The following is a 21,610-nucleotide window of genomic DNA, read 5'->3' as shown; positions in this document are numbered from 1 at the left end:
AAATTCGGCAGCACACCGAAAAATGTGTGATTGCTGATCTGGGAAAGAAACAGGTATAACTTCGATTCATTCACACCACACAGCTGTTGTGTTGGCTGCTGTCATTTTTTCTTTGACAACGTAAGGGAAAAGAGGGCGGCGCCCCTGACTAAATAGTCAGGTAGTGCATGTTTTAAAACTTCTTGTGGCACCGTGGTTGAAAATCGCTGAGATAGGAAATCCAGTATTTCGATTCATTTTTGGTGATGGGAAGTACCTGAGGCCACAAGCAGGGTCATCACGTGAGGAGAGAGAAGGTTAATTTAACACTAGTTTCAAAGGATTTTTCAAGTACATCATAAGCACCAGCGCCCTAAGCCCTTTAATTTGACACACTCCACATTCCTTCTTACTTTGTTTGTTTTGTGTTCCCTGGGCCTTTGTCAAATTAGTTACCTCCAAGGGAAACACCCTTCTGTTAGTTTAACCTTGGACTTGGAAATACAACCAGCTAGGTTACCTTAGAGGACAATGACAATATCAAAATACCATGATTTTTTTTCATTTTAAAAGCCTTGTATATTTGTTAGAGATTTAAGTTCAGTTGCCACAAGGGCTCCTTGCCCTGGAGCAGACTCCATGGGCCACCTCCTCCGCGCACTGGCAGAGATGAGGGGAGGCCTGGGAGGAAAGTGCTGGCTCCCATCAGGTCACGCAGCAGTCACCCCTTTCCCACTCCCCCAGTCAGAGTTCTCTGCCTGGGTTTGTTAGGGTTGAGGAAGGGCCCTTGTGTAAATATCGAGGGAAGTCAGGGTTACAATGGAAATCAGTCCCACCCCTTGTTCTTCTGAGAAGCCCAAGCTGCCCTGGTCCTGGGAACCGGGCCTGGGAACCAGGCCTGGGCCCAAACAAGGCTACCTGGCTGGGGCTCCGGCCAGCCTATCAGTCCACTGCAAACACTGGATGGCCTGATTGTGGTTCCCCTAAGCGGCCCGATCGGAGCAATTTCCTCACAGAGTGACCAGATCCCACGCTCTATCACAGGAAAAACATCGCCAGGTGCCGTTTCAAAGTAAGCCAGAGCTAGCTTCAACCTGTGGGTGGCTAAGGAAGCTCTACGGGAAAAGAAATGATGATGGAAAGTCAGAGAGAAGCCGCTTGCTTTGCAGACACAAAACTGATTCTCAGAACTAAACAAGCTGGCCTCCATAGGCCAGTCATCCCGGTGGATGGCTTAAACTCCAGCCTTGCTGTTAACAAACACCAGTTAACCTGTGTTTTACCCACTGGATTCCAGGGACCGCCATTCATCAAACCCATTACTATGTCATGCTGTAGTCTAGCTTTGTAACAAGCAAACAGAAGAAACAGCTTCCAGCAATTCACAAGATGGGATCATTTACCCATAAACATAAATTTTCTAAAATCAAGATAAAATTTTATTACCTCTGGCTCCCTCTCTTTCAGGCCTAAGAAAAGTTTTGCTTTGCTTTGTGTGATTTAGTTTATTCCTCCTTAGTTGAAAATGAGAGCGGCTAGGGAAAACATTGTAAATATCCTCCGCCATAAAAGGGGAAGGTTAAATAAATTATGGCATATCACACAGTGAAACACTTCAGACATTAAAAAATCACATTTTCTTTTCAGACTAGTAAGGGGATAAATTCAAAATGTGCTAAATTTTAAAAAATTATGAAGCTGTACTTAAAATATGATATTGACATACCTATAATTACTATGAACATTTTATACACACACACGTATATAATGTTCATAGCAGTTCTTTATGGGTGGTGAAGGTACAGCTGACTTTTATTTTCTTTTTCATATCTGGCTGTTTTTCAAGTTTTCCAAAACAAAATGGGGAATACAATTTTTTAAATGAGAATAAGATAGTATTTCATTAAGGTTTATCTTTCTAGAGACAGCAAGGTACGAGGAGAACATGGGTAGTTCAGAGCTGGGTCTCACAGCCATTAGCTTTATGGTCAAACTCCAGGCGCCTGCATTTCCTTCTAAATAAAACAAGGTTAAGAATACCTAAGTTGTGGTGAAGATTAGATTAAAAATTACATGTAAAATCACCTAACATATAGTAGATACACAATCAATATTTCTCCCCTTGCCCCCATCTTTATATTCCCAAGTTGAATTCACCTATATATGTATAAAATTATTTTATATAAAGCTTCTGCAATAGTGACAATTTATTTTAAGCTGAAAGGTTTATCCTTTTCTGAAGATTAGGATTAACGATCAAAAGAATTGCTATCTGACAACTCTTTATAAAAATTATTTTTTGGTTAATCAGACCACTGGTTCCTTGACCACAGGAGCAGACGCTGTAGAATGACATTGACTAGACTCTAAGTTATGGCCCATGGACTTGAGTCAACGGCTCGATGTAACTGTGGACATTTAAACACCTCCCCGCCATTTCCCATTTGCGCCGTAGATGCGTGGTTGTTTAGAGGCAGGAGGCGTGACTCGCGTGTTTCACTTACTTACCGCTCAGTCATCCATCCTACAGACGCCAAGAGCTGACAGTGTTGGAAACAGACCACGTTCAAGGATGTGAAGATATGTGAAAAGTCTAGGGAACAGTAAACCTTTCATTATTCTCTTTTTCATCTGATAATCTGATGGGCCCACTCATATATCTAAATACTCTGATTCTCAGAGGGTCCCCAATGCAACCGCAAAGCGGCCCAGCCTTGTTCTTGTTCTGGCATAAACAGACCCCGTGAGCTGTGTCTCCACATGGGACAGGACGTTCCCCTAAAACGGCACATGCTGTGCGGAGCTCTCACGGCCTCCGATAAACTGCCTTTGCTAAGAGTTCCTCCTCATCCTTCAAGGTGTCATACTTAACGACCAAAGTAGGTGGCAAGTCATAAAACACAACATAATTTTAGAATAAATGTGAACGGCAGTATAAGGAAGCAGTAAGAGTCCGTGAGTTCAGATCACGGGCCCATCACTCGAAGCTCGTCACCTTGGTTTGTCTGACCTCAGCTTCAGTTCCCCTGCCCTCTGGCGAAACAGCCTGTTGTGCGGACCACCTTGGTGACAGCTCTGGGCACCAAAGGGGCAGCGCGCACCGAGGTTGGACCACAGGCTGGTAAATACAAGCCTTTTTTTTCTTTTTATTGTTGTTCAACAACAGTTGTCCCCATTTTCCCCCAGCACTTTCCCCCACCCTACCTCCCCCATTGGCTCTGTCCATGGGTCCTTTATACATGTTTCTTGATGACCCTTCCCGTTCTTTTCCCCATCATCCCCTTAACCTCTCCCCTCTGGTTGTAACTGTCACGAACCTTTTTCATTTTCATTTGTGTCTGCTTTTTGAGTATTCTCCCCCTACACAGAGAGCACAGAACAATTGTGTATTTCCAGGACTCATTCATAAAGGCCTGCACTTCTCCAAGCCTGGATCTTTCCTGCCCAAAGCAAGTGTTAGGTCTTGCTGTGAGACTTGCGATCCACAAACACCTCCCCTGCACAATTCTTTCGGCTCCTTCGTGGTCCTTTCTTCGTTCTGCAGGCTGAAATAAGCTTCTCTGCCAGTGACATGGTCCAGGAAGATGCCAGGCCCACAAACTCCCCCACAGCCCAGGGACAGCAGTGGGTGAGCAAACCAAAGGGCCCCTTGGGAAAACAAAGCAGTATTTGAAAATGGCACTTCACTATGCTCTCAGTTTCCCGTGTGCATGCATTGTCAAGAAGGGCTCATTCTTTAGAGAAGGCGCAGGGCCTTGGGTTTACTATGGTGGCCACGTGAATCCAGGGCTGGGGAGGGTGGGGAGCACCCGGAGGGGTCATGGGAAACTGCCAGTTACACCGGGTTTTCCTTAGAGGCGGCTCCTGCTCAACAGCAGTTTTCATTTTTCCCAAGTTGGTTCCTACAGATGGTAAGGGGAGGAGCTATTTCTGCCAAAAGGGACTTTCTGGGTAATTCAGAAAGTCCAAGCAAAGCAGGTGATTGGCAAGAGGCAAAGAACAGGAATGAAAATCCCCTTAATTCCCAAATATCCTTCTATTTCCCACATTTTCGACAGCCCTCCAGCTAAGGGCATAGCAGAAGAAAGCCACATGCCGGATTTTATAAGTTGAGTATTCAGCCGAAACAGTAGAGAGGGGGCTATGTAGAGAGGACAGAGACTGGGGCCAAACAGGCTCGCAGGGGCTCAGGAGTATCCATGAACCTGAAACGCCCTCAACAGCCTTCAAGTGGAGGTGCCACCCAAAGGCTGCAGAGGCCCCAACTTCCTGAGGAGCGGCACATACGCCAGCTCCCTCTGGGGATATGCGGAACTATTTCTTTTGTCTAGTTTGCTTGGCCTCCAGCTTCATGGGCTACACTTTCCACACCATTTCCAAAAAACTAAAATGAGCGAGAGTCCATTAAATTGGAGGTTTGGGCTGAATGTTACAATCAGCTGGGGTGTGTTTAAAAATCTCCATCAGCGGATATACCTCAGGCCAAATAAATGAAGATCTCTGGGGTGGGACCCAAATAGAGCTCGTTCCTGAAGCTCTCTGGGGGGTTGCCCTGTGCAGACCAGTGTGACAAAAACTGCTTTAAATTACTACCCACTCTGCCTCTTCCTATACCAACACCACCGCACCCATGTCCTTGTTGCTAACCCTAATTTTCTTGGGTACTCAACCACAAGCCGGACAGGCTCAGAAAACTTTCAACTGGCAGGGAAAGGTGTCTCCAGCAAGATCCCGCCCATGGCTCAACTCAGAGCTCACAGGGACGGACACAGGAGGCACGGTCACACCTCTCTAGATGGAGACAAGAGGCTTCAGAGGGCCTGGACGTTGGAGAAGGGCTACAAGACCCTGTTTCCACCTCCCAACCTCCTATGACCCATCCGGCAGGTGTGACCCCCGACCCTGATCACTAGCCCCAGTGGCAAAGGGAAGTGTGTTGGTTCTGCAGGAGCCAGGCCACCCCCAGAGTGCAGCAGAGCATGGCCAGAGCTTCCAGGATTTCCTCTGTTCCCTTGTCTGACGTCATCTTCCCCTTCCAGGTCCTCAGTGTGCTCTTGGTGGCTTCAGGGCACTTCCTGGCCTGTGCTGGGGGGCCTGGGAAGTTTGAGTGGATGGCAAGAAGAAAACCACTGAAGAAGCATGTTTCAGTCAAAGACACTCCTGCGAGGGGACAGGTGGGCAGTGTGCTTGTCAGTGGTCTACAGTATTGACTCCCGAAAACAGTGGTGCATCAGAGTGATCTGGAATGCTTGTAAAGAATACAGATCCCTAGGCCCCGCCCAGGCCTACCGAGTTGGAATCTCTAGAGGAATGGGATCCCGGAGTCAGTATTTTAAGTTATCTCTGCAAGCGCTCCTTATGCCGCCATGCCAGCATCAGTTTGAGCCCTCTGGAAATCACTGATGGAGACCGGGGTAGAAGCTGAGGACCCTGTTCCCTATTCCGCCGCTAATGCCATATGACCTTTTCAACCCACCAAGTTTCTCCATCCTCCAGCTGTAAAATGCCAACAGTAATTGCAGAGGTGCCTTTTTACAAAACACATGGAGAAAGTCCAGGAACAAACTAGGTTATGCCACAGAGTGCTATGTTTCGAGCTTTCTGAGAAAGGCATCCTGTAAATACAAGAGCTTATGAATACAATTACTTCCATCTGGAGATATTTTCGATCCAAAACGAGCTGGTGATACTAATTAGACACGCACACACGCAGAATGCAGCGAGGCCCCTCACTGAGAAGACAAAGGGAATGTCGAACCTGAGCTGGACAGAACTGGCGGCCTGCTCCCTTGTTTACTAACTGAAGGCTGGTGTTCCGGGCACTTCCTGGAACTGCTATTTGACCAGTTAACAGACTGAGGAACGTTCAGATTACAGGATAGTCCCTCACCTTACAGCCTAACTCATGTCTAGTGACCCCTGATGGGAAAGGGGAAGGCCTGGAGCAAAGAGAAAGGCCAGCAGAGCACATTCCATCCAGGAGCTGTCCTCTACTCCACTGAGGACAGTCACGGCAGGTGTTCACTCTCAGCTCTCTCTGCAGCACCCGGGCTGGTGAACACCTTCACCCTTGCCAGGTAGGCCCCCGTGCCCCTAATTGTCTCACCTCCAGCCTGCCGTCTGCTCTCCCTGTGGCCCCGTGGAGCCTGGTTTCACGGCTGGGTGTAGTCCGTGGCGGAAGGGATGATTTGAAGGGATGATTTGAAGGGCTTGCATCGCCTGTAGCCCTCCTGTGTTCCCCACATGCAGGACCTCCTGACGAGCTGCAACAGGGAGACCAAAGCTTGTCTGGAAGAACCCTGAAGGTGACCCAGAAGCCACAGAGCTTCACAGAGCACTCAGAAGATGCCTATCCTATAGGTCCCAGCTGAAGAGAAAAGTGGACTCTGCGGCGAAAGAGAAGGCTGTGCCTTAAGTTCCCAGGTAGCAGTGGCCCTCACACCACACCACGCATCCCAGGCACCCGCTACGATGCGGACTCCTGGGCCCTGCTTCCAGGCGCTGTGGCTCACAGGACTCAGGTGAGAGTCAAGGACTCACGTTTACAGTAGTAAGCACACTAGGTGATCACGGTGCAGGCCGTCTGAGAACCACACTCAGGGGAACACTGCGTTAGTAACATCTCTATGTGCAGACTGGGACGTGTCTCGAACCTGAGGGGTCGGTACGGTTCTGACGGAGGGAGACTGAGGAGGGCTTTCCAGCTGGAGAACACAGTCAGAGGCCATAAAGACAGAACAAGCAAGGGTGTGTGTGTGTGTGTGTGCATGCGCACATGCGCGCGCACACACACCTACACACTGGTGGGGTGGGGTTGGGGGCACGTGGGAGTGGCGGGAAGGCAGTAAGGTGACCAGTCCGACCAAGGGAGGTCTGAACTGAAAGACGGAGAAGGTACGAACTGGCTAGGGAAAATGGAGGTTTGGAGGCCAAGATGAGGAGGCGGAATTGCTCCGTTAGGTAACAGGGAGTTTCTGTAAGTCTTGAGGAAAGTAGCAGCGACAGAAACCTGCCGGGGACATCAGACCAGGGCAGTAAGGGGAAAACTGAGTCCTTTTATCAAGCAGGTTGTTTTCTACCACCAGGTGGGCCCTTGGGAGTGTGTCGGTAAGGAGCACAGGAACCAAAGTTGGATGCCTCCCCGGGTCTGTCCAAGGGGAAAAGGGAAGCCGGCCCCTCTCCCTGCCCCCAAGTGCCGGGGCTGCTTGTGGAATCCCCCGGAGGAATACTCTTCCTCCAAGCTCAGTGGCTAAGTAATTACACAGTTCCTTGTCTCCACTAGACCATAGCCCACTCTGGTTCCCCAGAGTTGGTGACCAATGGGCTTAAGCAAACTGAATTAGGATCTTGATCTGAAACAGCTCATTACACTTGAAAGTCAGCCCTGAAGGGAAAATCCACTCCTTTCGCCCTCCCAGAATCCACCCTGGTCTCCAAAGTGAGGTGTGTGCACCTCTCCAGGTGTGCAAAATGCCGTAAGGGTGTAGGGGGAAAATAAAATCTTTTCTCTTAGTTTTTTATCTTAATGTTTTTGTTTTATATTTTATGAATACACATTATTACACATATATTAGTTCCACTGCACATAATTTATAATAAACACACATATACAGAGATTGTTCATATTATTTTTAGTGAAAAGGAAGCTAATTCTGAAGAGTTTGGAGAGCACTGCTTTTTTTAGACAAATGTTTTCCAACATTTTCATGTATGGAATAACCCTTTCTACACTTACAAAATACCTCGCTTTGTGAAAATGTTTATATGGCGTTTCCTACATGAGAAAACTCATGACGACGAGAGTACTATGGACCCGTGTCAGTCATACCGTGAGGTGATGTTGCTTTGCGTCAATAACAAGAGCACCCACCCCCTTTCACGGGGAGTGACGCTGCGTCTGTGTCTGTGTAGGAGGCCCTTCTGCCTCCCCAGGGAGGGTGCTCACAGACCGGCGCCCTCCTTCCCTAGCCACCTCCCAGTCCCACTGTGCGTCTGCACCAAGGTAAGTAATCTTCCTCCGCTGCGTCCCCGCCGAGGGCACCGCCCTCTTCTCTCTGCACCAACAGTGCAGCTGTTGCCGAGGTCAGAATCGGAGTGGCAGCAACATTCGCTTCGGCAGCCTGAGCTTCAGAAATTATAAGAACACATTAACGAATCACAAAAGGGGTCCAGAGACCGTCTGCCAATCATTTTGCTTTAGTTTGGGATGTGATTCCCCACTGATGCCGAACAGATCTGCTCAAAGCTACCCTGTCCTTGCGGGTTGTTACTGTCCTCTCCGCTCATCACCTAGATTGAAGAAGTTCGCATGCACAGGGACTGTCAGAACGGGGTGCAGAGCCAGACCTCCCAGGCACAGATCCTGGCTTAGCCACTTCCGCCTGCCCGTGCGCATGCCCCTGACAAGTTACTCGATCCATCTGTGCCTCAGTGTAGTCACCTGTAAAATGGAAACCATAGTACCTTCCCCCACGTAGGGCTGTTGCAAGGATACTTTAATGACTTCATGAGGGAAGGATGAAATAGTGCCTGGCACACAGGAATAAAATGAGTTTGAAAAAATACTACCATTATTATTATTATTATTATTATTACTACTACTACTACTACTATTACTACTATTATTACCAGGGTCTATTCCTCTCAAGCAATTTATTGTATTTGTCCTTACTTGGACCCTTTTCTGGGAGGGCTGCTCACGGTATCTCTGCAGAGGCTGCATTCTCAAACGCTGACTCACTTCAGAGAGGTATTACGCTTCCTGCAGGTTGGACCCCCTGGTTTTTATCATTCCCTCCTGCTTCTGAGCCATTTTCCCCAACTAGATAGAGAAGGCAGGGTTCCTGGCTTATGTTCCTTTTTCTGTACTTTGCAACGCATGTAGTAGAGCCCTGAATACCTGGAAGGTTCCCAGTAACAACAGGATGACTAATTTATTGCTTCATTAATAATAAGCAAAATATCAGGAAAGTACTTGTCCATGTTACTGTATTCTCCTTCCTGAACACTCCAAACAGTTCAACACTTGGTGACAAGTCCCTGCTAGTCTCTGCCCGCCCTTTCCTCAGCTGATAAAGCACTGGGAGCGTTAGGATTATCACCAGGTCAGCCGGCAGCAGTTCCACTTCTGCTGTCCCTTACTCTAGGTCACCAACCAACAGCCTTTCCACCTTCTGCTTTGCAAAGTCCTGGTCCCTCCTGTCATTGACTCCCAAACGCCATTCTATCAATTGGCCATAACTTAAAAATCCTTCACACCCTCTAGCTGGTTCCTTCCTCGCTGCCTAAAATCTTCCTGGGTCACCTTCTCTTATAAAATTATCTTCACGTGACTTTCCTGCCTCCTCCAGCTGCCCTCCTATTTTCCCCAACCCTTTCATTGTGTGGTCCGTAGCATACGCAGTCCTGTCTATTCCCCCTCGCCCCCGGGACCTGGCCCCTTCCGCTCCAACCATTCTACAGCAGCTGCTCTCCCAAGGGCTCCAGGAGCCTCCTGCTCCATCAATCTGGTCACAGCGCTTGACACCCTCAGTGGCCTGGCTTCTCCTCTTGGCCCTCAAAGCGCCATACCAACTCAGTCCTCCTTTATAAACCTTCCCTGATTGATTCTTGGCTAACTCCCTACAGGGTCCTTTGCTCCCTTCCACGAACGTATCCATTCTTCAAAGGTCTTTCAGTTTCTTCCTTTTATTCTCTGTTCCCCTCTCAGAAGTTTTGACAACTCCTGTAACTTCAACTGTGGCCGGAGTGCTTACTGGGTTCCGTTTCCCCTGCCTCATTCTGGTCTCCAGGGTTCCTCCATACTACCAGTCTCCTCTCCTCCCACGTTCTGGTCCCAAGTGTCCAGCACCAAGCAAAAGCAAACTGGTGCACTTCTCTAGTGCAGTTCAAACCGATACAGTAAGGCCTGGACAGCCAATTCCTCTCCCCAGTCCACTTCCTTTCCTGACATACTTACCTGTGAAAACGGTCCTTCCGTGGCCAGAGCTTCATGCTCATGCCTGGCCTCACTTTTCCTCAGCCCCAAATCTTCTTTCACAGTCTTTTTTGTTCATGATCATTTTTGAATTAGTGACACATTTCCATGGTTCAAAGGTTAGAATTATACCAAGAGGGCAATGGTAAGAGGTCCCGCCTCCAGTCCCATTCGCCAGCGCCTCCAGTACCCTCTAGGGAACCTTCTGTTTCTCTCCTGTATGCCCTTCAGTGCTTCCTCACGTGAGTATGAGCACGTTCTCGCTTCGCTCCCCCTCTTCTTACACAAGAACAGGCATGTCGTCAACACCAGGCTCTTTCGCCTAAAGATGAATCCAGCAGACCTTTCCCTAGTAGTATCGGGAGCTTCCCTGTGCTCTTTTTAAAGGTGCACGCGGGCATTGCGTGTGTTGGTCGCCTAGTAATGGGCACACATAGTTGTTTCCAACCTTTTACTGTGAGAAACAATGCTGCAAAGAATAATCTCATCCATGTGTTATTTTATAGGTGTGTATTTAGGAAAGAATCCAAAAAGTGGGATTTCTGGTTTAAAAGATAACTGTATCTGCCCAGAATAGACTCAAATCCTCACCTTCTCACTCACTGTCCCCCACCCGCCCACCCCCCCGTCACTAGCCGAGTTTCAGACCTAGGTGAGGGAGACAGCCTCCCTGCTTCCCTTCTAGCTATCACTGCCAGACCAACCTTTCCAAAAGCACACTGATTTATTCATCCAATAAACGTCCAACAGTCCTCCCTGCCTACTGAATAAACGACAACATCCTAAGCCTGTATTTAAAACCCACCACGGTCTGCCCAACACACTTTCCTTTCCAGGGTCACCTCTCCTGTCCTGACCTCAGCTGGACAAGCTGCTGCTTTCTAAACACACGCTGCACTTTCCCGCCTCCATGCCTTTGCCCAGGCCTTGTTCTTCATAGAAATGCCCACCCCTTCAGCCTCCCCACACCCTGCTCATTTTTTAAGGGTCCTCTTAAATGGCACCACCTCCTCCCAAATCTATCACTTGCCACCTTGGCCAGACATGATCCACCCAACGTCCCCAAAGCTCTCTATTTAAATCGATTACGTGGCACTTCCTTGCCTTACGGTGCCTTCTGTCACAGTTGTCTGTGGGTAGCTCCCCTGCCGCATCAGGGTGAAAGCTCTTTGAAGGCAAAGGCTGTGCCTTCTGCATCTTATACTGTAGCTCCCAAAGCACTTTTCACAGAATTTCAGATATTTAAGTCTCTCACTCAATACTCGCTGGAAGACTGTTTACTGAGAGAAATCAGCCTTCCGGCCTGACCCCCGTCCCCCAGCGCTGGAGAAGTCCCACTGGGGAACGAGGCGAGCAGGCCTGACGGCTATAAAACACACACTCGTGCAGCGAGGCGTGAGCACGCGGAGGCTCACATCCCGCCTGCGCGGACGGCCGGCTCATAAATTCTGTCCATTTTAAAGCAGCTGCAGGATTAATGACAACAAAACTAAGTGGAGCTCAGCAAGCACTTCATCCCTCCTGAAGGCTTGCAATTTTTCAAAGCTTAAGTTGTTTTAGTCCACGGACCACAGACTTTTAAAAAAGTGGAGAGAGCGGGTAAGGACTGTAACTGAAGTAAGAGGCACTGGGCTGTCCTCAAGTAAAGGTCACGATCATAATCCAGTCTAGAAAAACTGCAGGCCAGCCTTCAGAAAGTCAGGCCCTGTTCTATTATGTGCGCACTTCACCAATCAGGAAAGTGTTTTTCCCACCTAGACACACACACACACACACACACACACACATACGCACACACCCACCCCTTCCTTTCCAGGAAAACCTTTTCCCCCTCCAACCTACTACCCAAATGTGGTTCACACTCAGGAAGAGCTGTGAATTAGGGAACAAAAGGATTGTGTCCCCACCGTCTTTTGGGATATGACCTGTCAGCCTATCTTGACTCAGCATGGAATCTAACTGGAAAAGTAAAATCCATAGTCAGTGTGTGGCTCTGCACAGAAAGGGCTGATTTTGGAGATGAGGGCATGTGGCTCCACACACCTACCACAGTGGCCTCGTCTCCCCAAACAAAGGCTGGCAGCCCCTGGCCTGCCCCGGGCTCACAAACGTGCTCCCCTCAGATGCTCTGGCACCCTCCTCTCCAGTCGAGTTGCCATCACCTCCAGGATGAAGCAACAGTCTCATAGACAGTGGCCCTCAGTTTGGGCTTTTCCAGAGCCTAACAAGGGTACTTGCTGGTGCCAAACCAAGTGCCAATAACTTGCCAATTGCCAAATCCACGGGTCTCTCCTCAGCCTCCACCTCATTCGACCTCTCTGCCATCTGAGAGGCTGAAACCCCTTCTCCTGCCTTGGCTTCCACGACATGGCCCTTCCTCATTCCTCCCTTTCCTTCGTTGGCTCTACTTCTGCCACCCACTCCTAAAGCTCTCATTCCCCAATCTCCTGTCTCTTTCCCTGTCTTTCTACACACTTTTTCTGATTAAGCTCATCCACTCCTATGGCCTCTAGTTCCAATGCGCTACTGCCCTCCAAACTGACCTGTTTCCTAAGCTCTAGGTCCACTTTTCATCTGTCTCCTACACACCCCATCATGGGTGCTGCGTGGGTGCTGCACACGGACTGGCCAGCCTGCATGAAACCCAACTCAGTAGCTTTCTCCCCCCTCACCCACCAGCTTGCCCTTCCTCCTGCGTTCTCTCTTCCAGCTCACTGTCCAGGTCTTACCCTGTTTAAGTTCAGCTCTTTCACAAACATCACCAGTTCCACATGTCATTGCTTCTGCGTTCCAACTGCCAAGGCGCGTGCCTCCATCCGCTGCCATCCGAGTGGGATAATGACCTTACTAGGTTTCAGCGCTCCTTTTTCTACCAACCCCACCCATCCTCTAGTGCTTTTCATTTCACAACATAAGCTGCACTATGTTACCACTGTACCTAACACCTTTTAACAACTCCCCAACTCCCTGATACCTGGGCCCAAATGAACTTTCCAGTCCCATTACCTGTCTGTCTAAGGTATCTTCTGTTCTCCCTAACCTCTTGGAGCCAGAGAATACGTACAATGTTCTATGTAAGGGGTTTCTCACCTTCCCCTCAGAGCAACATATGGAGGGCCAGCTTTGTCCTTTCTACCACTCCCCTCAAAATCTGCACTCATCATTCAAAGATAGGATGCATGCCACCTCCTATGGGCAGCCTTCCAAGACTTTCTCTCCTAGTGGCAGAGAACCACAGATCTGCCTCATTTGCATCCTCCAGAACTGTGCTCCTGGCTCTAACATGGAGCCTATCACAAGGCCCTGTATGGTCCCAGAGGGCAGGGACCACTAGTATTCATTTAAGCATCCCCAATGTCTAGCTCGGTGCCATCAAACTGGTGACAAGAACTCTGTAAGTACTGAAGTGGCACGTTACTTCACTCTTACCATGAAGGCAGCAAGTTTGTGAGGAGATCAGCCTGACTGAAACAGACTCCCAATGAGGCACGATACAGCTCTGTTACGGGGAAGGTGTTGTTTTGCTGAGAGTCTCCCTGGCGTCCCTTAAATCTGGGACAAATGGCTCACTTCTCCCCTTAGCCATGTCAGCCTTCTCTCAGAACACAACAGATGGGTTCTCAAGGGCTAAAAGCACCTCACTGTGACTCACAGCATCACTGTCCCCAAATCAAATACTAAATCTATCGCTCACGGTCTTGCCATATCAGCCAATGAATCTAAAGTTACATTTAAAACAGAAGCTCGAAAGGGCTCAAGGAGCCCTACGAGGAACACATGTTGTACGGTTCATAACTGAGAGTACTTTCAATTTTAACTTTTCAAAAGCTCTGATTTCTGGTATCTAGGCTCACTGTGGCCCAGGTGTGTTGCTTCCCTTCCCCTGTAGCCTTCAAATCTCCTCCTCCCTTGAGTCACTTAACTTGCACTTTAACTTAGGCCCCACCTCAGGACCCAGGTCCAGGGGGGAGGCAGCTGGGGTGGGCTCTGGAGGGCAGCCCCGCACTGCCCCTGGGGGCTGTAAGCCCTGGGGTGGGCTGGATCTGACTCCTATGTAGAAATCTGTCATATTATCCAAACTGGCCAAGGAGTTAGCAAGCCTTAAAGCCCTCCATAGTAACTGGTAAATGTCTTTCTAGAAGCGATCATTCTAGCCTGGATTTATGAAACACTACTGGGCCCAGGCCAGGATAGCTGCCCTTTGCAAGTTCTCTGGGTAATGTGCAGAGGTGAATTTACAGACATACCCATCTAGGGAGCTATCAGATTCTATCATCTGCCTCTGAAGTGCCTCTCAGCCTTTCCAAAGCCATCTGCAGACCATTTTTTCACACATGCACTTTAACATCATTTTTTTCCTCTTGGTCGTGATTGGCCAGAAAGTCCTTTGTTGACAAATCATGCCGTGGGAGCCAGCCGGTGTCTGTGCTCTACTAATGAAGGTCATTGTCATGCTGTCTGAGGCTCTTGGATTTTGAACACTCCTGCTAAACACTTGCTCTGAGGTCCTACTTCCCAAGTCCTTGCTTGACTCACTCTTAGAAATGCAAACCTGACCTCACTGACCTCTGCTGCTACCTCCCATTGCTGGTGCTTTGGTTTGCTTATGGCTCCACTGCAGCCACAGGCCTCTCACCCAGCTCCTGGCCAGGCCTGAGCCTACACTGCCTGGCTATCCTTGCTCTCAGCCTCCTGCCTCCCTACCCTGGCCTTCCTGTTACCCAAAAGATATCATCCTGAAGCCCTGCAGGATAAATCGACAACTGTTTTTTTTAATTAAATGTAACCAAACAGGAACAGGAAGAACCTACCATCAATATTCAGTTTAAAGCTAGGAGCACAAATACTCCAAGAAGCGCACAGTGACCTGTGTATGGAACCCGAAGGCGGGATGGCTACCCAACGATGCTCTGCTTTATTTCCTCCTGCTTATGAAGAAATATAGCACCTTCGTGTGCTTCAGTCTGCAGAGCTTCTCAAGTCACAGACGTACTTTAAATGGAAACCAAAATACGGTGAGTGTTTTGTTTTACCATGTTTTTCCTTCATCAGCTATTTTCCTCTGCGATTGGGCTAGTTCCTCCCTGGGAAGAGACGTGCAGTCTATAGTCTCCTTGGCTTCAGTGCCTTCTCCACTCTCTTCAGACCCACTAGCGGGACACGACCCGTCTGGCTGCCGGTGCGCTGGGATCTTGTTCTGCTCTGACCTGTTTGTCCAGAGAAAGACATGGAATCAGATTTGACCGTTACATATGTCAAACGAGGTAAAATTGAAGGATGCAGCTCTCCCATCCAGAGGCTACAGATATGACTTCTAATGTAAACTTGCAGGAATGAAGCTAGGTTGTAAACTCACGTCACCCACAAGGCCTGGCATGAGGACAGCAACGTGGTGCTTCCCATGAAACAGGTCGGGTGGGCCACCCACCCACTTCAGAGCCACAGCTCCACTGCTTATGTGACCACATGACCCTCAGCAATTTATTACTTAATTTCCTTCTCTGTGAATGAGGTCAACATGAATACCTACCTGATGAGGTTATGGGATTAATCAGATAATACTTATAAATCACTTAGCATAGTATCTGCTATTTTACTGTTCACTTAACATTAGCTATTATTTTGATTAGCTCCGTGACTTGAGGGTGTTGAATTAGAAGATCCCGAGGATCCTTCATGTTCCAAAATTCTGATCCAAACCAGGAAAAAAATAGGTATAATGAAATAAGGTAAAGGGAACTCACATTTTGAAGCTAGACTTCACATGTCCTCTTTCACATTTCTCAAAAGCTTCGACATGGAGTGCCCAACTAGCCAAAGAACATGCTGCCCCACCAAGGAGAGGGGAGGGAACCCACAATGGGTCAAGTGCAGAGTCAGAAGACAAGTGACCTACTCAATTGTGTTAGAAATAAACGTGCTGAGAAAGGGCTAGTGGGTTGAAAATCTTGCCCTCTCCCTTTACACTTCTCTCTCTCTCAACACACAGAGACACACACACACGTAGATCTCTGACTTCAATCCAAAACAATTATGAATGGTAATTGAAACAGTAAAGATAAAAATCAAAAGAGTTAATTCTATACAATAAAAGAGATAATCATATCTTAACATTACTGGAAAAACCAATAAAGTGATCCAGAAAAAACAGAATTCTGATCTTAAGATCAATCACAAAAGATTTAATTAATTATAAGTTAGTCCCCCAAAGAAATCACCTTTGTATTCAGAATAGCTTTTAAAAATTCAACCACTGCATAGTTTTAAAAATAAAAGTTATCTTCCTTTTCCACTGATTAGTTAAGTAATAAATGTTCACTGTAAATAAAGAAGGAAGAAAGGAAAATTCATAAAGGAAAATAAATGTCAACTGAAGTCGTTGGCACCAGGTTTGAAAACGATGCTAACAGCCATCCAGAGTCCTAGTCTCACCATTTCCTGGCGTTCTGGAAAGCCAGGTTTGCCTTCCAGTCACAGGGAGCGGCTGGAGGTCAGTGAGTGTGTCGTCAAGGTTCTGCGGTACTTACGGGTGGACGCAGAAGTCCCAGTCAGCATTATTGCTGACAGGTGGGATTCCCAGGGGGCTAGCTAGCCTCTTTCTACGGAGAATCACCTGTGAGGTTGGCTTGGGAAGAAAAGGCTTAGAAGTCTGTTTAATTTTTCCCTGTGCTGGATGCTATTAACATGAAACTGACACTCCCCAGGTACACATATAACCCATACTAAATCCACAAGTCGACTATGCGCTCATGTATGGAGAACCTGGAAGACAGAAATTAAAGACGTGTGTCAAATTAAATCTCTGAATTAAATATTTTCCCCCTAATTCTTACTCCACATTATCTCCAAAATCCACCCCCCTTTTTTATCCCCTTAAAGCCAGCCCATTTACAACTCCTGAATCATCAAAACTATGGTCTCCTACTCAAGTCTGATACTATGGAAGCAGGTATGGGAGCAAGATGGATCCAGTGATGCAACCAGCTCTCAGGTCCTAAATAGAGTATGGCCGGTGTACTGGTTAATGCTCCTTGTCTGCAGGGCCATCCCACTATGTAATAGGCGGTCCTAGTTCAGGAACTAAAACGCGTGTCTATTTGGGTTGCCCATCGTTGGCTGATGGGGTAAATGGTTGAGACTCATGATTAAAAAAATTCCATTTATAATTACTTTTGAAATTCAACTCTCTTGGCTCAACTCAAATCCAATCCAAATCGAATGCACAGTTATTTATTGACTATTAACATCCACCAAGCCCCTCCCCATTTCACGGGGCAGAATGTATCACTCGTTCCCACCTGATTCAGGCTCCAGGACATCTACAATCCAAAAACCAGAGGGAAGTTTCGCTAATTTCCCTTGCTAACCTCTACTTTCAAACCTACGGCCAGGGCGAGGGGGATTCCACGCCTCAAACTCCTGAATTCTGCTCCTTGGAGGTTCAACATGGCCCTGAATCCTAAAACCAAACTTGGGCCCGCTCTCTCAAGCGCAAACCGCTCCCTTCTTTTCCGCAGGTGTTTCGCCCTAACTTCGTAAACCCGGAGGGAGGCCACATCCCGAGCAGTGCCCGAGCTTCCTCAGGGTTCCTTCTCGCGGGCTGTGCCCGGGCCGGGAAAAGCCGGCGAGGGCACTGAAGGAAAGCGCCGTGGGGCGCACTTCCCGGCTCCCGCGGCCGGCAGTTCGGCCTTCCCGAGAGGCGTCGGCGGCCCGGGGCTGGGCGGGCCTTGCTGGGGGCGCCGCGAGGCCCCCCCACGCCGGCAGAAGCGGGACGCTCCGCGAGGGCTGCCTTCAGCTCGCCACCAGGGCTCGGACTCTGGAGTGCACGGGGTCGCCTTGGGAACGGAACGCCGAGGGGCGGGCTGGCGGCAGCGGCGCTGTAGCCCGGGGCGACGCGCTACACTTCCGGCCTCGTGGACGCCGGGCCGCGCCGGCCAACCGCAGCTCCCTCCGCGCGCCGGCGTTCCGGTCCCGCGGGCGTGACGCTCCGCGCTCGGCGTCGCTTTCACACTCCCTTCCGCTGCGGCCGAATTGTCCGCGATTGCACTTCTCACAGGGACGTTACTGTTGGAGTGATGATGCAGGAAGCGGAGAGAAATCCCGTCGGAGGCTGGAAAGGAGCGCCGCGTTCCGGGAGCTACCTGTCAAAAACTGCGACGTGCCGGGCTGTATTAGGCGACACCCTGCACCGCGCGTGCGCCCCTCTGCGCGCCCTGCACCCCAGTAGCTGTCCGAGCATTCTGGCTTTCTGGAGCCGGGAGCAAAGGCTCAGATGCAGTTTAACGGTGCTTGGGCTGGCACCGTCTGTGTGTCTCTGTTGCCTCCCCCCGGTAAGGCTCGAGCTATCCGTAGTTAGGAACGCGAAGGGTAAGGATGGAACAGCTTAAGAAATGGAGCGCTGCTTTTGCTAATGGTCAGCAGTTCATAGGGTATTGTCCAGGAGACAGGTCACATTGGGCAGACACCGTATAGCCCTAAGTTATACTGCCTTTTACAACCGCTTTTAGTGGCCCTAAATACACAGTGGTAACAATAACTGACATCTGCAGAGGCGACTGTGGCCATAACCACGTGAACATCACCGGCTCCAGCAGCCCGGTGTGTAAGGGTGTTGCATTCAACCCCGCAATAAATTAAGGCCCTATGTATGGCAAGGCAAGTTGAAGCTGCTATGTCCCTCTTATTTAAAATTAAAAAGAAAAAAAGGCTCAGAGAGAGAAGGAAAATATTTATTAGAAACTTGAAAGATGGTGTTTACATTTTTTTAAAAGATTTACTTTTAGAGAGAGGAGGAGGGAGGGAGAGAGGAAGAGGAATATCCCTGAGAAAGAAACATCCCTGTGAGAAAGAAACGTCCCACACACGCCTGGACAGGCCTGACCGCAGCCCAGGCATGTGGCCTGACCAGGAATCTAATCACCGCCCTTTTGTGGGACGATGCCCAACCACCTGAGCTACCCCGTCGCGGGCAAGATGATGTTTACATTTGGTGTTGGTTCTTTCCAGCTCTAAGGTTGAAGTTTGCTATTGATCCAAGACAACCAAGATACCTAGCCTTTCTGGAGCCATCTTGGAGGAGCTATTTCAATCAGTTGCTTAAATATAAAGTAAAATCTAGAAGACCTATTAGCTTAAAGTTTAGATCTGGGCCCTCAAGTTCCTGAACCACACTTTCCTAAAGATCCCACGTTCTTTATTCTCTGTTTCCCAAGAGAATTCTCAGCATGGAACAATAACGAGAACAATAAACTTGGCTTCAAGATGTCACGGTTTGGGTTTTCACTCTCTGTGGCCTGGGTGGGACAAGTCCCAGCCCATGGACCCCAATTTTCTTGCTGATACAGTGACAGCATTTGTACCACTTGCTTGCTAAAACCCTTCCCAGGTCCAGGATTCTGTGAGGGTAAACTGCACATCTTTGTGACTGAAAATTATTTAACGTATGTGGCAATAAAAAAGGAAGAATGTTTTTCTGTTCTGTAACACATATTTCCCTAACCCCTTATTAAGCTGACTGTCAAAATGAAAAGTTTTAATGTTCTGTCATTCTAGGAAATGGCTGTGTGGTTGTTTGTAAGTGTACCAAATGCCTGTCATTCTAGGAAATGGCTGAGGCTGGTTCTAAGTGTATTAAATGCAACCTCTCTTTCCTGAACGCTGGCTTGTGTTGGCCTCTGCAAAGTGCAGTACCAGGACAGACACTGAATTCCCATGCCTGCAGCTGATTTAATTAGCTCTAACCAGAAGCCTGATGCTCTTATCTGTAAAATTAATTAAATCCAAATAAAAAATTGAGTTCCAAATCTCTGTATTTTTTCTTTCCTTGCCATCTTAAACCTGTCCCCAAATGTAAACCCTGGTCATATTAGTACGTGTGCTTTAGGTAAGTTCTCTCACTCCAGAATGCAATGCTATCAGTCGAGGCGGACACTGTTTTACAACGTGGTTGCTGCATTCGCTCCTTTGATCCTGAAGTAGAAGAGCAAAGCATTGTCATTACACGTGTCACGTGGAGCAGGCATGTGTAGAGGGTACTTTTAGACTCTTCCACCACCAAATCAAGTGTGATTATCTCCAAATTTATCCAACCCCAGGAACTGTGAAACTTAAGAACAAGGAAACCCCAATAAACTTTCTGTTGGACTGTGCAATTTCTTACAACACATTTTCTAGCCCCTCAAGACAGGATTTGTGTTGAGTCACAACCTCTTTGGGAGCTTCCTGGGTGTAATCTGAAACCGGCACCCATTCCAGGAGGGCTGGGGGAGACCAAGGAAAAAAAGGCAGATGGCACCAGATTGGTAGGTGGTGACTTCAATAAGCAAAGGAACTTGCTTAACGAGGCTTGTCCTGGGAAGCTACAAGACCAGATTTCTGCATCCACCCACCAAGTCTTAAAAGTTGATAGAGCAGCCTTATCGTGTTCAGTTACATGCACTGAGGCCTTAACGAGGTTGTCACATACCCTGTTCAGTCTTACCACATTTCCATCCCAAGGCTGTGCTGTGTCCTTGGAGCAGCTTCTCAGAGCAGGGAAAGTAAGTGCAGTGCACATTCCAAAGCATGGAGGGGGGGGGGCCGGGGGGGGAGGGAGCTAGGGGCAAGGATACAGCTCTCAGGTCACATCTTCTTGATGTGCAGGAATGTCTCCTCCCCTCCCTTTCGCTCACCTCCATCTCTTGGGGATTTACTCCTCAGGGAAGGCTTTCCATCCACTAGGACCCACACTGATTGCTCCCTCATCCAGCTCCTATGGCCCACCTATGGTGACCATCGTAGTTGCGCTCTTGTCCTTTCACAAGTATGCCACACACACCCAGGACACTTGACAGTCCTCTGCCCTGAGTGGGCGCACAGAAATCACTGTTCTGAGTGCCTGGGTCTGTGGCTTTCCCAGCTCACTGGGCCCTGCAGTCTGCCTCACGAAGCATGCCCCCCCAACCCCTTGGCTGGATAGTGTTTCTGCTGCTGTCAGCACCCGACTTGCCACAGTGTGTCATATTGCAAAGGGCTGTGCTCGAACGTGTTCACTAAGCAGTTTCCCCACATAGTATATCATGTGTTTATCTTAAGATGGGTGGGTTTAATTTTTAAAAGCTTTGGAGTCTGTCTTAGGTTTATGGAAGGAAACAAACTGATGACTCTTAACCAACGCGAAAAAAAAAGGCCATTTCTTCTCGCTCACTGTGTTGACACAGATACTCTTCTACACTTTTTTTCTCTGCATTCCTGTGTCCCGTGATGCCAGCGAGTGTGAAAATGGGCAATCTGAAAGTGATCCAAATAGCCCTCACACACAGACATTCATCGCACCATCGTGAGGGCTGTAAAGTGCTGGGAGCCGGTTAAATGCCCCTCGGCAAGGAGCTAGTTACATAAAATATAGCACAAGCACACTATGAAATATTGTGCAACGTCAAAAAGAATAAGATGTGTGTGCTGACAAAGTCTCCAAGATATTTTAAGTAGAAAAATTATGGTCCTGGAGAGTGTATAAAGTATGCTTCTATATTTACAAGGGAAAGTAAAATCAATTCCTACACGTGCATGAAGCCATGTAGACATAGAACGTCTCCGGTTACCCAAGAAAATAGCTGTTGTTTGTAGAGAGTTGAACTCAGGGTTGCACAGAGCGCCAAAAAGCAACAACAGAGA

At 48.4% G+C, this 21,610-nt stretch overlaps 1 protein-coding gene across 1 annotated transcript; it reads right to left on the bottom strand.

The window, feature by feature from the left end:
- Positions 1–893: 893 nt before the first annotated feature.
- On the bottom strand, positions 894–17,274 carry TTC23L (tetratricopeptide repeat domain 23 like). The gene is given in 8 exon segments (XM_053918296.1): positions 894–961; positions 964–1,212; positions 3,397–3,544; positions 4,916–5,189; positions 7,925–8,104; positions 14,989–15,162; positions 16,483–16,631; positions 17,254–17,274. Coding segments are annotated over 8 exon segments (1,263 nt in total).
- Between the last annotated feature and the right edge of the window lie 4,336 nt (positions 17,275–21,610).

The sequence above is a fragment of the Desmodus rotundus genome, chromosome 1 (assembly GCF_022682495.2).
Source record: "Desmodus rotundus isolate HL8 chromosome 1, HLdesRot8A.1, whole genome shotgun sequence".
Lineage (NCBI taxonomy): Eukaryota > Metazoa > Chordata > Mammalia > Chiroptera > Phyllostomidae > Desmodus > Desmodus rotundus.
The sequence above is the reverse complement of the archived record's forward strand: the minus strand, read 5'-3'. Positions and strand labels throughout refer to the sequence as shown.